This window comes from Lissotriton helveticus, chromosome 1_1, assembly GCF_964261635.1.
Source record: "Lissotriton helveticus chromosome 1_1, aLisHel1.1, whole genome shotgun sequence".
Lineage (NCBI taxonomy): Eukaryota > Metazoa > Chordata > Amphibia > Caudata > Salamandridae > Lissotriton > Lissotriton helveticus.
The window spans coordinates 782,318,616-782,332,664 of record NC_136057.1 but is presented as its reverse complement, the minus strand read 5'-3'; the positions used below and the strand labels follow the sequence as shown (position 1 = coordinate 782,332,664).

The following is a 14,049-nucleotide window of genomic DNA, read 5'->3' as shown; positions in this document are numbered from 1 at the left end:
ATTCGCACACGTTTTGCTCACGTCTCTGTAACTGAGGTACAGGAAAAACGATTTGCGTTTTAGAAACCGAATTCAGATCTTCTGAATCGGCACACGATGGAACAGTTTGATAAATGTACAACCAACAGCCAAATGATTTAACCTTGTAAAACTGCTCTAATTAAAAGACTGAATAGCGTTATGAATAAATAAGCTCTTTTTATTTACTATATACTCTTCTATATCGTCTTCCATTGTAACTGTTAACAAGAAAACTCCAAAGAAATACTCACATTACTGGGTATCAGGAGTGCAGGCTCCGCACAAACTAATCCTTCATCGTTAAAGCATGTCTCCAGACTGATTATGTCATCAATAACGTCCTCCATCTAATAAAAGAAATTAGTTTCAGAATAATGTATTATCATTATTAATGAAAGAGTTAACTTCTAGCCTTGGTGATTTAAAATTAGAAAAGGAAATTTAAGTACAGAAGTGCCATAAAAATTACTGCAAAAACATAATGACATCTGCAGGCTGAGCTTAATATTAAACACCATTCTAGAGGAGAGAGTTGCTAAATTATTGACTCAACGGGGCTGAGTTTATTTGTCATACTTTAAAAGAGGCTTCATGGTTGAACAGAGCCAAGATGGGATTGAATTTGAATGGCGTTGTAGCCACAGTATGGTGGCTTGCAGTAAATAAGAAACCCTACGACTAATCCTGTCGGCAACCTAGAGTGAAATGCTCGCAATGTTAAAAAACAACAACAAAAAGGCATTATTCTGTAATATGAAACCTATGTAGGGTCATGGTATTTTACGTTATGTCTGTGTGTGATTGACTTAGAGTAGTCGTGTGCTTTCTTTAAAGATATTCTAAATGTAGGATTAAACGTTTCTGTGGTAAATATCAAACTCTCTTCTAAAATTAACAGGAGGTGTTCCTTTCAAGAATTGTGACAATTGTTACTCTGAAGTAATAGCTGACCATGCGTAGCATTTGACGTGGTTCTGGTCACTTGTAATTGTTTTCTTGCTGGGGGGGGGCGGGGGAAGGGGTGATGTAGCCTGTCCTTAATCTTGAATGTGCGTTGCAGGCAACTGGCAGGTGCGGTGCTCTGAGATGCTGTTGCGCCTTCACTGAGGCCAATGGTGCAGCAAACTGAACAGCGAAGCTAGGTCTATTGAAATATTTCCAAGGTCGCAGATTTTTTTGATTATTCACTTCCACATGAAAATCCTGGATTTTGAAGCAAATTATGTCACAAATATCCTTATTTAGCAGAAACCGTTTCATCTCTATAAAATGTAACCCCTGAAAAACATTTTTTTTCTGTGCAAGATTTGACGATGTTCACAGAAAAACGTTGCTAAACAAAGAACAATTCTGTCCACGTTTCAAGCTTAGTCGGGGTCAATTAATATGAAACGTATCTTTCAGTGAGGTGAGAAGGGTCTTGCAGTGTTCAGTCAAGGTAAATTGGTAATCTTTGGGAAAAGCAAAATTAAAGACCTTAACAAAACGTTTCTGGTGAAAAAAGCATTGCACATCCTTAGTTGCCATTCCCTAAGTAATCGACAGCTCGAGCATGCTCATCAGTGAAATACTTACTGTTACGCTGTAGAATGCTGTGTCACTTGGGATTCGTAATACACACTATCACACCTGAATGGTGCCACCTTGCGTTTTAGGTTAGAAGATCTGTGAATTGCTTTATTTGTTTGTTTTGTAAATTGCTACTGGTGATGGAAATATCTGAATAAATGATGGATCATGGATATGATGTATGTTCAGCTGCCACAATGCTAACCTTGGAAACAGTCAAATAGCAAACATTGTGGTCCACTATTTTTGAGGGGAGAGATAATTCTGGTAGCTTCACAGTAGGATGTGGAGGAGGCCATGCTGACAAAGCTGTTCTTAAGTACTGCAGATGTGGGAGAAGTCTGAGGTCTGGACTTAGAAAAACTCAGGTTTGTGTACCCAATTACACCTCGGTGTCACTCTATGAAACCTGTGGCCATATTTGACTTGTGGGTGATTTAGGTTTGCTTTACTGAATAACACATTTGTTGTTTAGTAGTAGACCTTTGAATTCAAACTTCTCCATGTCTGTATCACTCCAAAGTTGGGAAACAGTGTAGAGCGGATTGAAGTTTATTCTTTGCATTTCCAGAAGCGAGTGAAGGTCTTTGATCACCGAACTGATGTGAAATCATTTGTTTAGGTTGAAACAGGCTGTGGAACCTTTGTGTCACAGTATACATAGAGTCAGGATCTGTTTTTTAAGGCTGCATATTAAACAATGTTACCATATTTCGATCTCCACATCATCAAGTACCTGAGAAGTTTAGTATGTTGAGGAGATTTCACAGTCACATTAACATGAGGAAGAGGTTGGTATTTTAAGCTACTTTGGTCATTTGGAAAGAAAACATTTTATTTCCACCACCCATACTCCAAAATTCTGTGCTATATGTGCTGGCGACGGGGCAGTTCGTAGTTTCTTACGGCAAATGAACCATAAGCCATTACCTAAAGAAATGTAAACTTTGAGAATTGTCATTTATCTTCATACAGGAGTATTCCTCCTTCATCCAGAGATGTACATGCTTCAACAATTTACTGATCTTCCACTTCTTGAGATCATAACTGCCCAGAGTTATGTGGAGTTGGGTATCATCTACTTTTATATTGAAATGCAGATGGTAATGGGAAGTAACCAGTGCCAGTGGGCTCGTGCAAAAGGCTTTGAAATATGCTTTTGTAAATGGAGGACACTGCAACATATAAAGATTTATAGACACCTATTTAAAAGTTGTTAAACCAAATGTAGTGTTCAATCACATTTTAGTTTAAGACAAAATTATTTTACTAAACCTATAGTACTGAGCCATAGTCGGCAGAAATAAACTCCTACTTCCCAATGTGATGACTGATCACTTAAACATACTGGGTAAACATTGTGACAGCCTGGCTAAAAAATGAGTCAATATTAATCTAAGCTACCCTTTGGCCCCTCTTCTTCTTGATTTTTTTTAACGGCTACTTACAAAAGGAATCCTGAAACTTACTTGTAGCATATTCGCTCACAGAATCCAGAACCAATTTTTTTCCACCAAAGTTATATCTGTTTAAGTAATAGTCTTAGGTGATCGAAATATGTTATGTTATGTTAATAACATTTATAAAAGCGCACGAATACCTCATGGTGTCTTGGACCACATTGACCTGCAGTGCACCTAGCCCTGGAACAGCCAGGTTTTCAAATTTCTCCTAAAGCAAGTTAGGGAACTAGCATTCCTAAGATCAAATGGAAGCGAGATCCTAAGTTTTGATGTCCCGTAGTAGAAGCCACGGCCACCCAGTGTGAAGTCTGAATTCTAGGCACTGGGAAAAGCTTAGCACCAGTTGCCCGAAGAGGTCTGGTAGGTTGGTACCAAGCAAAAAGATTCTGTAGAAACGCCGGGCAAGAGTGATTTAATGCCTTATAGGCAAGACACAATGCCTTAAATTTAATGCGCTGAGGTACCGGCAGCCAATGGAGATTTCTAATTTCATTAGAGACTGAGTTATGCCGGGGAAGATTGAGCAGAAGACGCGCTGCTGAATTTTGTACCATCTGGAGCTTCTTTAGACACTGCTTATGGGCGTTCAAATACAGCCCATTACAGTAGTCCAATTTGGATTGAATGAGAGACGTGACTACTGTTTTCTTAGTGTCTGCGGAATGTAAGGAAGAATCTTCCTTATTTTCTTTATAAGTAAATATGAGGCAGAAAAAATGGCATTAGTCTGTTGACAAAGCGATAGTCTATTGTCAATCACTGCCCCTAGATTTTTTACTTTTGCCACAGGTTTGGGGGGGCACCTATCTCAGCCGGCCACCATAGATCGCTCCAGAAAGGCTGCATATTGCCAAAAAGCAGAACTTCCGTTTTATCGGAATTAAGCTTGAGGCAATGAGCAGTCATCCAGTTGTTGATAGCAGTGATGCAGTTTTGGTACTGCTGAAAAGGAGAGGTTTGATGTTTATAAGTTGCTCCCACAATCTGGGTGTCATCGGCATAGCATGTCAGACTAAATCGAAATTCCCGGATCAATGGGGCCAGTTTGGAGACGTATATATTGAACAAGGAGGGGCTCAACGAACTGCCCTGGGGGACTCCACATGGTGGAATGTAAGGGGCCGAATTGAAACCGTCGAGTGATACCGTTGATCTCCGATCTGTTAAGAAAGAGGACAGATGAGCCAACACCATTCCATCCACTCCCAACTTTTTCAGCCGGTGTTGTAAGAGAACATGGTCCACCGTATCAAAAGCGGCTGATAGATGGAGGAGCACAAGAGCATCTGTGCCTCCTGCATCCATCACCGTTCTGATCTCTTCGGTCGCATTAATAAGCGCCTTTTCTGTGCTGTGTTCCTTACGAAAACCAAACTGGGAATGATCCAGCAAACTATTCTCCCTGATAAATTGTGACAGTTGAATGTTCATAATTTTGTCAACTATCTCGGCTGGTACGGGTAATCTAGCAATGGGTCGATAGTTCAGTGGGTTTGTGGCATCCAACGTTGGCTTTTTTAATAAAGGAAGGATAGAGATCTCCTTCCAACTGGTGGGAAAGATGCCAGAATCAAACATAAGATTAATAATCTGCACTAGCCCAGGACTCACCAAATCACCCAACTCTTTCAAAAGAGTTGGAGGAAATGGGTCCAATGGAGATCCAGATCTGGCTTCAGTTTTACACTTTCCCACTACTTCCCAGGACACAGGGGAAAAATTCAGCAAGGTGTTTTTGTGGGGGTCTGGGTCATAGTCTCGGACAAAGCACAAGGCCCTGGTCCATCCTTACAGGCTTTAAAGATATCCAGCACTTTTGATTTAAAGGTTGTCGCAATGTCATCACAACATTTATGATTACCCTTTTTTCCAGCATTAGCAGGCAGGGTGAGTTTATTGATGACCGAAAACAGTTCCTTAGAGGAGTTGTTAGCTAACTCTATCGGTTGAGTAAAGTAGTTTCTCTTTTCTACAATAAGTAATTTTTTATAGTTCATTAAGACTGTTTTGTAGGCTTGTTTATCTGACTCATAATAATTTATTCGCCAGCGACGTTCTAAGCGGCGACAATTTTGCTTTTCCTTACGAAGTAAATCAGAAAACCAAGGGACCCACGGGATAGTCCTATTACCAACAGCTTTTTTATAGGAACTGCAGCACTCACTGCCTCAGAAATCCAGTTAGTGTATTTGGTGACAGCTACATCCACCTGGTCCTGAAATTGAGGGCTTGAAGCTTGCAAATGAGTGCGAAGGACAGTTTTATCCACTTTGCTCGCCTGCCCACCCATACTACAAGGAAGACTAAACTTAATAAGAGAATTGTCAGACCATGACAAAGGGAGGATGTCTTTCACTATGAGTCCATGGGCTGATGAGAAGACACCATCCAGCATATGACCGGCCTCATGCGTGGGAAATACCACTAATTGAACAAGTCCTACAGCTCCTAAGGAATCTAAGAGCATAGCTGTCTCTCTATTGCCTGTGTCTTCCAAATGGAAGTTAAAATCTCCAAGAATGGTAAAATCCTTACTTAAAAAAGTAGATTCAAGCTGGGTATCAAGATTTGCTAAAAAAGTATTTCTCATCCCTGGTGGGTGATACAGTAATACCCCTTTGAATGTCATTTTCGAACCAAGTTCAAACCTAAATTGCAGAGCCTCGTAAGAGGGAGTGGAGACAGGGTGATAAGTAACTGTGAGGTGTTCCCTAAAGATAATCGCCACTCCACCGCCACTTTTCAAAGGCCTATCTACTCTAATCGCTCTAAAACCCACAGGGGTAGCAGTAACAAAATCGGGATCTGAAGCACCATCTGCCCAAGTTTCAGTTATAAAAAGAATATCCAACCCCATGTTTTCTATAGAGTATACTACTTCATATTTATGCTTTCCCAAGGATCTAGCATTAACAAGACCACCATGAGGCGTAGACTTCTCATAAGAGGTGTTGGAATCATGCGTCATGATATTTTGATAAAGTTCAAGGGCAGCAATTTTTTTCTGTTGTGGAAGTGAAAGCCTACATACCCCACAGGTAATGCTATCCCTAGGCCTTACCACAAAACAATTCACCTTCATATCATTGAAGGAATGTAGCTCTTGCGCAGAGTACCTGACTGGTTGGAAAGCCATTCGACCAGTGTTTAGGGCACTTGGCATGGGCCAGGCACGGACGGGCACAGATGGGCTTGCCTTAAGCATGCCTTTGGCGAGCCAGCGGCGTGCCCACTGCGCGCCCGCACCGACATGGATTTAAATAAAGTATTTCCAGAGGACGACTAGACCGCGTCCTTCCGGAAGTGAGCAGAGTTGAAAGGGTCGACCCTCTGCTCAAACGGCACGTCAGCCACGGCGGACGGGGTCGGCCCAGGGTGCAGTAGCAAGTAGGAAAAGCAGCAGCACAAAGTTAAAATTACACAAACTTCATTAATAAACAGCAGGCAAATAAAAACGACTTCCACGAATATTAAAATAGAAACTGGTGAGAAAGAGGCTGTGTATGGTGTGAGGTGCTAGCAGGGCTCAGTGAAGTTAGGAATTTCCTGAATTCTCAAACACCTATTTTCTTTGATACGCCTAGACAATTATTCCAGGTAGGTCATAAGAAGAGCCGCATTTGCAACAAATTACCTGCAGAGAATTGATCAATTCTGAAATAGCAATGCTCTTTCAGGTAAGATAATTAGTGTTCGTTCAAAGACTGTGCTTCATTGTTTCCCCTAAACTAATCATTTTGCCATAACAAAGATCTTATGAACAAGAAGTACTACTTCTACGACAATATGGTCAATGTTATATTCTTGTCAACTTAAATGACTTCTTAAGTATCTAACACCTGCCTAAGTGAGTGCAATGACAGAATGAACTCCCAGATAAATTAACTGCTGCTTCCAATCAAATTAGCTTAAAAAAATAAATGGTACACAGAGTATCAATACACAATTGTGTACATTAGGGCATGTTTTGTGAAAGGCCTATGGGAGACCTGACAAGGACACCTCATAAAATCAGTCCACAGAATATAAGTGTTTATAATAATTGGGATTGTGCAATTCCTGTTTAACAGCCTACCTTTAATTTCTTTATAATAGGTGACTGGTGACTCACCCAGTCACCTATTATAAACAAATGCGATAGCCGCTTAACTGTGATCTGACATCACAATGTGTGCCGTCATAGACAACACCTGAGGGGAAAAGCAGGTAAGGTCACGGAGCATAATTACTGTGGCAGCTCCTGGAGGGAGTGCTGCGGGATGGTGGGGCGGGATGGGGGAGAGGAGGAGCAGGGTGGGGGAGTGGAAGGGCAGGGTGGGGGGGGGGGTAGTAAACTCCGGCATATGGCCTAATGGAGATAAGTACATAAATAAATAAAATGAATTACATTGCGCGCGCTGCAACGCCAAATGTCGAATCAAACTTCAGATTTGAGAATCCTGAGGACCCGATGACATGTCTATTGATGACAGATAAGCTCCAAGAAAAAGACTAAGGGACTGATTACGATGGACCACCAAATCCTCTGTGGTGGTGCAGCGGCTACCACACCGGTAGTCTGACCGCTATATTATGAGTTGGGGATTAGACCGCCATAGGACTGCTGTTACCGCAAAGGAGCACAGATCCTTGGCAGTCTTGTAGTGGTCTGAGGCCCGCAATATTCTAGTGGTGCCGCTGTGGCACCACCAAGAATATTAGGAGTTTCCTTTCCGCCAGTTTTCATGGCGGTGAGCCCCCAATGAAAAGTGTAATGGTGATGCTGAAACCTCCCATGCTACCTTTCCCTTCAATAATTAGTTCTCAAGAGGATAATGTGGGCTTTTGCCCAAGTGCCCCCTGTTGCCTCAGTGCAAGGAAATAAATGCAAGGTGCATATGCTGTGCCCCCCTGTATGCATGCACTCCCAGTTCCTGTATGGTATGAACTTAACAGTCACTGCTGTGCAGGAACCTGCTGTGGTGCTCCCATTACGGTACCGTTCTAAGGCTCAGATATGATTCTTTGAAAATGCACCGCCATGGGACTAATGCAACACCGCCAAAATCGTAATCAGCCCCTAAGTTTGAATGCAAACTTTTGACCAGCAACTAGCCTTTAACCTATCTGACCCGTGCTCCATCGCAGACGGCCTCAATCTTTGACTTTATCCCGGTCAGCATGACCAGATAGCCATGAGTGGCTTTTTTTTTAAACTAGAATGCACAATTTCTCATTTAATCTTTACAAATTCATATCTCTAGTTCCCTACATTGGATGTTTGTCATGTTGGTGTTGTTTTGAAGATAACACTATTCTCTATTGTAATAAAGTGGTGTTGGATTTTTTTGTGCTGTGTCCTTTACCTATTTTCTGTTTTGGTGATATTAAATGCTATACACATACCTGTCGCCTGAGTTAAGCCTGACTGCTTGTTTGTCAAGCTACCAAGAGTTGAGCAAGGATTAATTTATTGAGACTTGACTGGACCTATTAGTGATTGTGGAATTATTGCTAGCTGAAGGTTATTACCTTCACCTATTAATAATCCACTTTCCTACTGTAAATGGCTTGAAATATATGTATAATGTACTACAGGAGGTACTTCCCATGCATGAAGAGGCTAATGTGGTAGACTATGCTTCTTTAATATTTAGCTCTAACATTGATCCTTTCAAAGTTATTGAAGTTTTATTGGAAATCATCCACCACTCATCTCACTCCTGTCTGTTCTATAGCCTTCTAGATAAATATGGGAATCATTGGAAGGTTGTGGTATGTTCTTAAACCCATGCCCTACAAGTAAGCATAACCCAACAATATAATGCTTCATCTTCCACCCCAGTTACTATGCCACTCTAAGTGACCTGACAAACACTCTTGGTCAATAATTGCAGTTGATCACTCACCTGGTTTACCCAGACAAGCTGGAGAGACAGACAGTGAAGCAAGCTCATGTTGATTCCTGTTGTGAACCACAGTATTTGCAAAAATGCTTTTCCCCAATGCAGTGGTACATAAGTCTACATATCGAAAGCTGTCAATATGGTGAAGCTACATTTATAATGTACTATATGTGAAGCTGATGGTGGATCCCAGAGAGAGCATGTCCAGGTACTCTTTATTTAGCGTTCAAACCATGCAATAATCTCTGGTCCTTAAAACATAGATGTAGAAAGTTAAAATTATTTGGATGGTTGGTCACTCACCTCAAGGAATAATATACTATCCCATCACATTGAACCCAAGAAGTCACTAAATTACCCTGAGCTCAACCAACTGGTAGATATGGTACAGAGCATATAGCTTAATGAAGAGCAAGATGTAAATTAGTTATATTTAACAGCAAAAAAAACTCCGATAGATGGAACCAGAGATAAGAGTTGTGTTTATTTTTATTGAAAATAGCACCAAAAAGTGCCAATGACAGTCTATGGTTCCAGTAGACAGGGACTTGCAGACACTAAATGGGATGGCCCGGTCCAGGATTTTACCTGTGAACTTAGTCTGCAAAATGGAAGTCAGATCTGTAAGCAGGACAAGGCAGCAGGCTGTATCCATGAAGGTTTAGCCTAAGTTGAGTACGTGTTTAGTGAGGTCCCACTGAAGATGTTTATTTTGGCAGAAAAAGATCAGAGCAAGAAAAGACAAATAAGATATTCAAGAATAATTTCAATTGGTGATGAAATATATAAAAACACTAAATGAAAATTAGTTTTCTATCAGGCCTGGCTGAGTCATTACACTTTTCCAGAACATCCAGCAGTAATTCTTTAGTTGAAACAAAATATCCTGTTACCTGTAATGCAATTAATTTCATTGACCAAAAGGTGTCTTTATACGTAGACCTACATCTACATTCACATCATCTGTTCTGGACGCATCTTAACTTTTCGTAAGAACAACTGAACTATTTCACCCAGTCGGTGATGAGGAATTATAGGCTGATTAAAACTAAGTGGACGATTCTGAATAACTATGGTGTAAGGTTTCAGGCAGCACACCCTTGAACCAGGATTATATGTGAAAGTGAAAGTGTACTCTGCAAACAAAAATGCGCCACTGGCTTGATGGATATTTCTGCACTGAAGATATGATAAACACTGGAAATTCCTATGTCAATTCTCTAGTCCCCATCAATGATATCTCTTCTCTGAACAAGTTGTGTTCATGGCTATGAGTTCTCTTTCAAGTAAAGAAAAGACAGGATGTTCTTGTCCACCATCTTCTTGTTCTTGTAATAGAACTGCCTCTAATGCTCTTTCAGAGGCATCTGTTTCCACAAAAAGATTTTCAACGATGTATCAGGATTACATAATAATGGAGCTTGAGTAAACATTAGTTTAAGCGTATTTGAAATCTTTTCGTTTTGGTTGCAGTAGCAACAATCTATCTTCATATTCTCCTTATTCAAAACACAAGTTATGTCAGTATTTGGGCAAAATTTATAAATTGATTATAACATTGGCGAATCCAAAGAAACTCCTTAGTTGAAGTCCAATCCACAATGACTGAGACCTCCTTACGATCTTAGAAGCCACTGAAAGGCAAAAAGCATTCAAGATACTACATTTTTCTATTCTAAAACTTACACTTCTCAGGTTAGCAAGAACAATGATGTTGCACATTCCACCAAACCTACATGTTCAAGTGCATTGCACATCCCAATATTCAAACTGCCCTAAAGGTATGTAGAAAGCCATTTCCCATTCATCACATTACGTTAATTCCAACAGGTGATAAGTATATGTTAAATTAGGGTTAGCAAAAACATATGCTTTGCGGGCCGTCACCATAATGTCTTTTAAAGGCTGTAGAGATCCTTAACCGTAATCGGATTCATGCCTTTATCATAAGTACAGTTTGCAGGTTCCGATCTCTATTTTTTATAGAAATAAACGGTTTCAGCAGGTGATAAAGCTGGCATAATTAAACCATTCAGCAAATTTTCTATAAATAACCCTTTAGTATTTCCTGTGCTCTCTTAGTCTATGTATAAATATAGCCAAAAGTAACAGATTTTATTGGTATTGTGCAAACATATTCCCTGTACGAGAATGTGAACAAATTGTAGGTTTAGCAGAAACTGTATGATTCTGCATGTGGGAATGTGGATTATTAGTTGGAGGGGATGTGAGTCCTCACCATGTAAAAATTACACAATTCTGTACTATGTCCAGTTAGGTCTCAATAATTTAAATCGGAGCTCAACCCTTGGTATCTATAGCACAGAGATGACAGCCTTAACTTAGGAGAAATATGTAAAACATTTATCAGCACCAAAACAATTAAAATGAAGAAAACACAACACAATATATATTCCACTCCAACTTATAAGAATAGAGACAATTGTATTGCACAAATAGACACCAAAATGAAAAATAATCCATAAAGGAAACCCGAGATATGAGTTTTTAAACTTTGAATTAAGTTTTAGCACCAAATAGCACAAAGCTCCAACTGCAGATAAATGGTTACACAAGACTCGGTCAAAGTTAAAAGTTAAGGCTGACTGCAATAGATACAGAGACCAGGATTGACCTGGTCTGACATTTTACCTTCTCATCTAGTCTTTGAAATGGCAGTCAAAAATCCTCAGCGTAGAAATGCAGCGGGCTATGTCAGAGATGGGTTAAACAAGACAGTGGACAAAATCTTACCAAAGCAGCTGACTTTTGACATGCTCAAGGATGGTTCCTCAAAGGCAGTATACATTTGGCACCTTCGCCCAGTGAAGATTTCCACCTTTAGTCTTAGGACCTGAATTAGATCTTGGCAGATGGGTTACTCCACCTCACGATGACGGATATCCAGTCCACCGAAATATAAATCCTATAGGATATAATGGGCTTAATATTTCGGCGGATGGGATATATATCACCATTGTGATGTAGTAAGCCATCCGCCAAGATCCAAATGAGGCCCTTAGTCACTATTTTGGGGCATGAATTTCTCCAGTGGGGACAAGTCTGCAAGCTGAGCCTGAACAGGAGTCCAAGAAGTTAGATACCTTCTCTACAATGTCCACCAAAACAGATTTGCTGCTTTTTGAAAAGTATGGAGCGGAAGCAACCCAAATATTTGGCCCAATGGACGCATTCCTTCATCGGATTACCTTTTAGGTTGGTATCGGTCTCCGGACGGATGTCAATACAAAAACCCTTGAAAAAGTTTCTAAATCCCAGCTTTAAAGGGTAGGCAGCAGGAGAACAGTCTGACCCTTAACCAAGGGCCCGGGACCATAGGGACACCACTTGGTGTTGGGACCTACTACAGGGGAAGCCACAAAGAGGGTCCAGGGCAGTCTCAGTTGGAACTGGTCAACTGCGCTCTTCAGAAAGGTTAGCTTCTTGCAGCTGTTGTGTTATTTTAGCTTAACAGAGGTCCAATTCTGAATCCTGGGTTCAGGTTGGACCAGGCCCAATTCTTGGCATCTCTCTGCACAAGTTTAGTCCTTCTACTGTGTTCCACAGGCCCAGATATGTTCCACAACAACTGTACTAACCAAAAAAGTCTGACACTACTTATATAAATGTATTGTTTGAGATAAAAACACAAAATCAATAAAATAGATTTGCAAAAAAAACTCTTAAAGTTGTTTTTCAGAGTAGTAAGGCTATCTTTCCCACACACTAAAACTTGGTTATCCTATTTCACTCAATAAGTGATAATTTTAGTGTAGGGACATATAGAGAAATGCTCATTCAACTATTCCAGTTGCAATTTTAACTCCTCCTTAATGGTAAAACCATATTTTGTGTCACTTTACTGAAAATGCCACTTTTAGAAAACGGGCATTTTTCGGCCTAAACCATTTGTGCCTTTCTACCAGTGTCCACAGTCACATAACTGTAAATAACTCTCCCATGGAAGGTTGTGTTTTACTTCCAGACCGTGACACAAAGACGGGACTAGGTAGGGGCAGGATGAGTCATCCTGCCAAAATGTCTGGGGGCTGAAATTTCCTCTGCCACACTTACACTTACACTTCAAAGATGCTTGCTTCCAGCATACACAAAGGAACCTGACGCAAAAGAGCTTTGGTTGTGGGGCAGGGTGTTTCTCTCCTGAGCAGGATGTCCTGGGGTGTTGTACTAAGCATTCCTGAACTTCAAAAGGTAGCATGAGGGCTATGTCCCCCATCATTCTGAGTTCCAAGGATGTCTGCCACTGACAAACACAGCTCACTCCAAGGGCTGCTTGCCTCTTTGATGCAATAGACAGTTTAGAGCTGAACTCAAGAAAGAGGGAAGTTTAGACAAAGGAAGCATCCCCCACCCACAGGTTTGCAATGCGTATAGAAATATCACCTTCTGAACCTCTCATCCGGAAACTCCTGGATCTGGGAAAGATTTAGGAAAAGGAGTGGCCTGCTGCCTGAAGAAGGAAGACTGGACATGCTTACTGTGAACCCAGGCTCACCAGAAGTTACTCAAAGGGTCAGTTAGCTGACGTCCTGTTTGGGCTAGAGAGACAACACAAGTTTTGAGATACCTTCCTAAAACTGCCCAGAAGACCAGCACTACCTGGACCTGTCTAAGCCCTACTACTTGCCTCTGCTTGAGTGAGTCCTGATCACCAAGAGGTGCCTCCCCAGGTCCAGGACACTTGGCTGGTATCAGAGCATGAAAATCCAGAAGTTTTTGGCTCCTCGCATCCACAAGTGGACTCTTTGCGTGAATAAATAATTGTCTACAACACCCGTGAATGCGAAGCTCCCACGACAATCTGCTCCTCACATCATGCAGTGACTACCCGTGTCAACCACAAATGCAAAGTCCCAATGGAGACCTGTTCCTTGTGCTGACAATGGAATCCTCACAGCCCTGACAAAGTGAAGGTCCTGCTGAGGCTCCCCATGTGGACGTGAAGTCTGAAGATTAAACTCTTCACCGAGTCCAACCTGGTCCCTGTATCTGAACCACACTCCATTGCAGCTGGCCTGAAATTGTGACGTTGACCTTGTGCAGCACAGCTAGATACCCATGAATGGCTCTGTGTGCTTTTTGGCACTAGT

General features: G+C 41.1%; 1 protein-coding gene across 3 annotated transcripts in view; it reads right to left on the bottom strand.

The window, feature by feature from the left end:
- The window catches only part of TFEC (transcription factor EC), a 327,748-nt gene that overhangs the window by 135,642 nt on the left and 178,057 nt on the right, over nt 1-14,049 (bottom strand). For all 3 annotated transcript variants that reach the window (XM_078674359.1, XM_078674360.1, XM_078674361.1), the window contains exon 3: nt 273-368. In XM_078674359.1, coding sequence (XP_078530485.1) covers nt 273-368 — 96 coding nt within the window. The remainder of the gene's footprint in view (nt 1-272; nt 369-14,049) is intronic.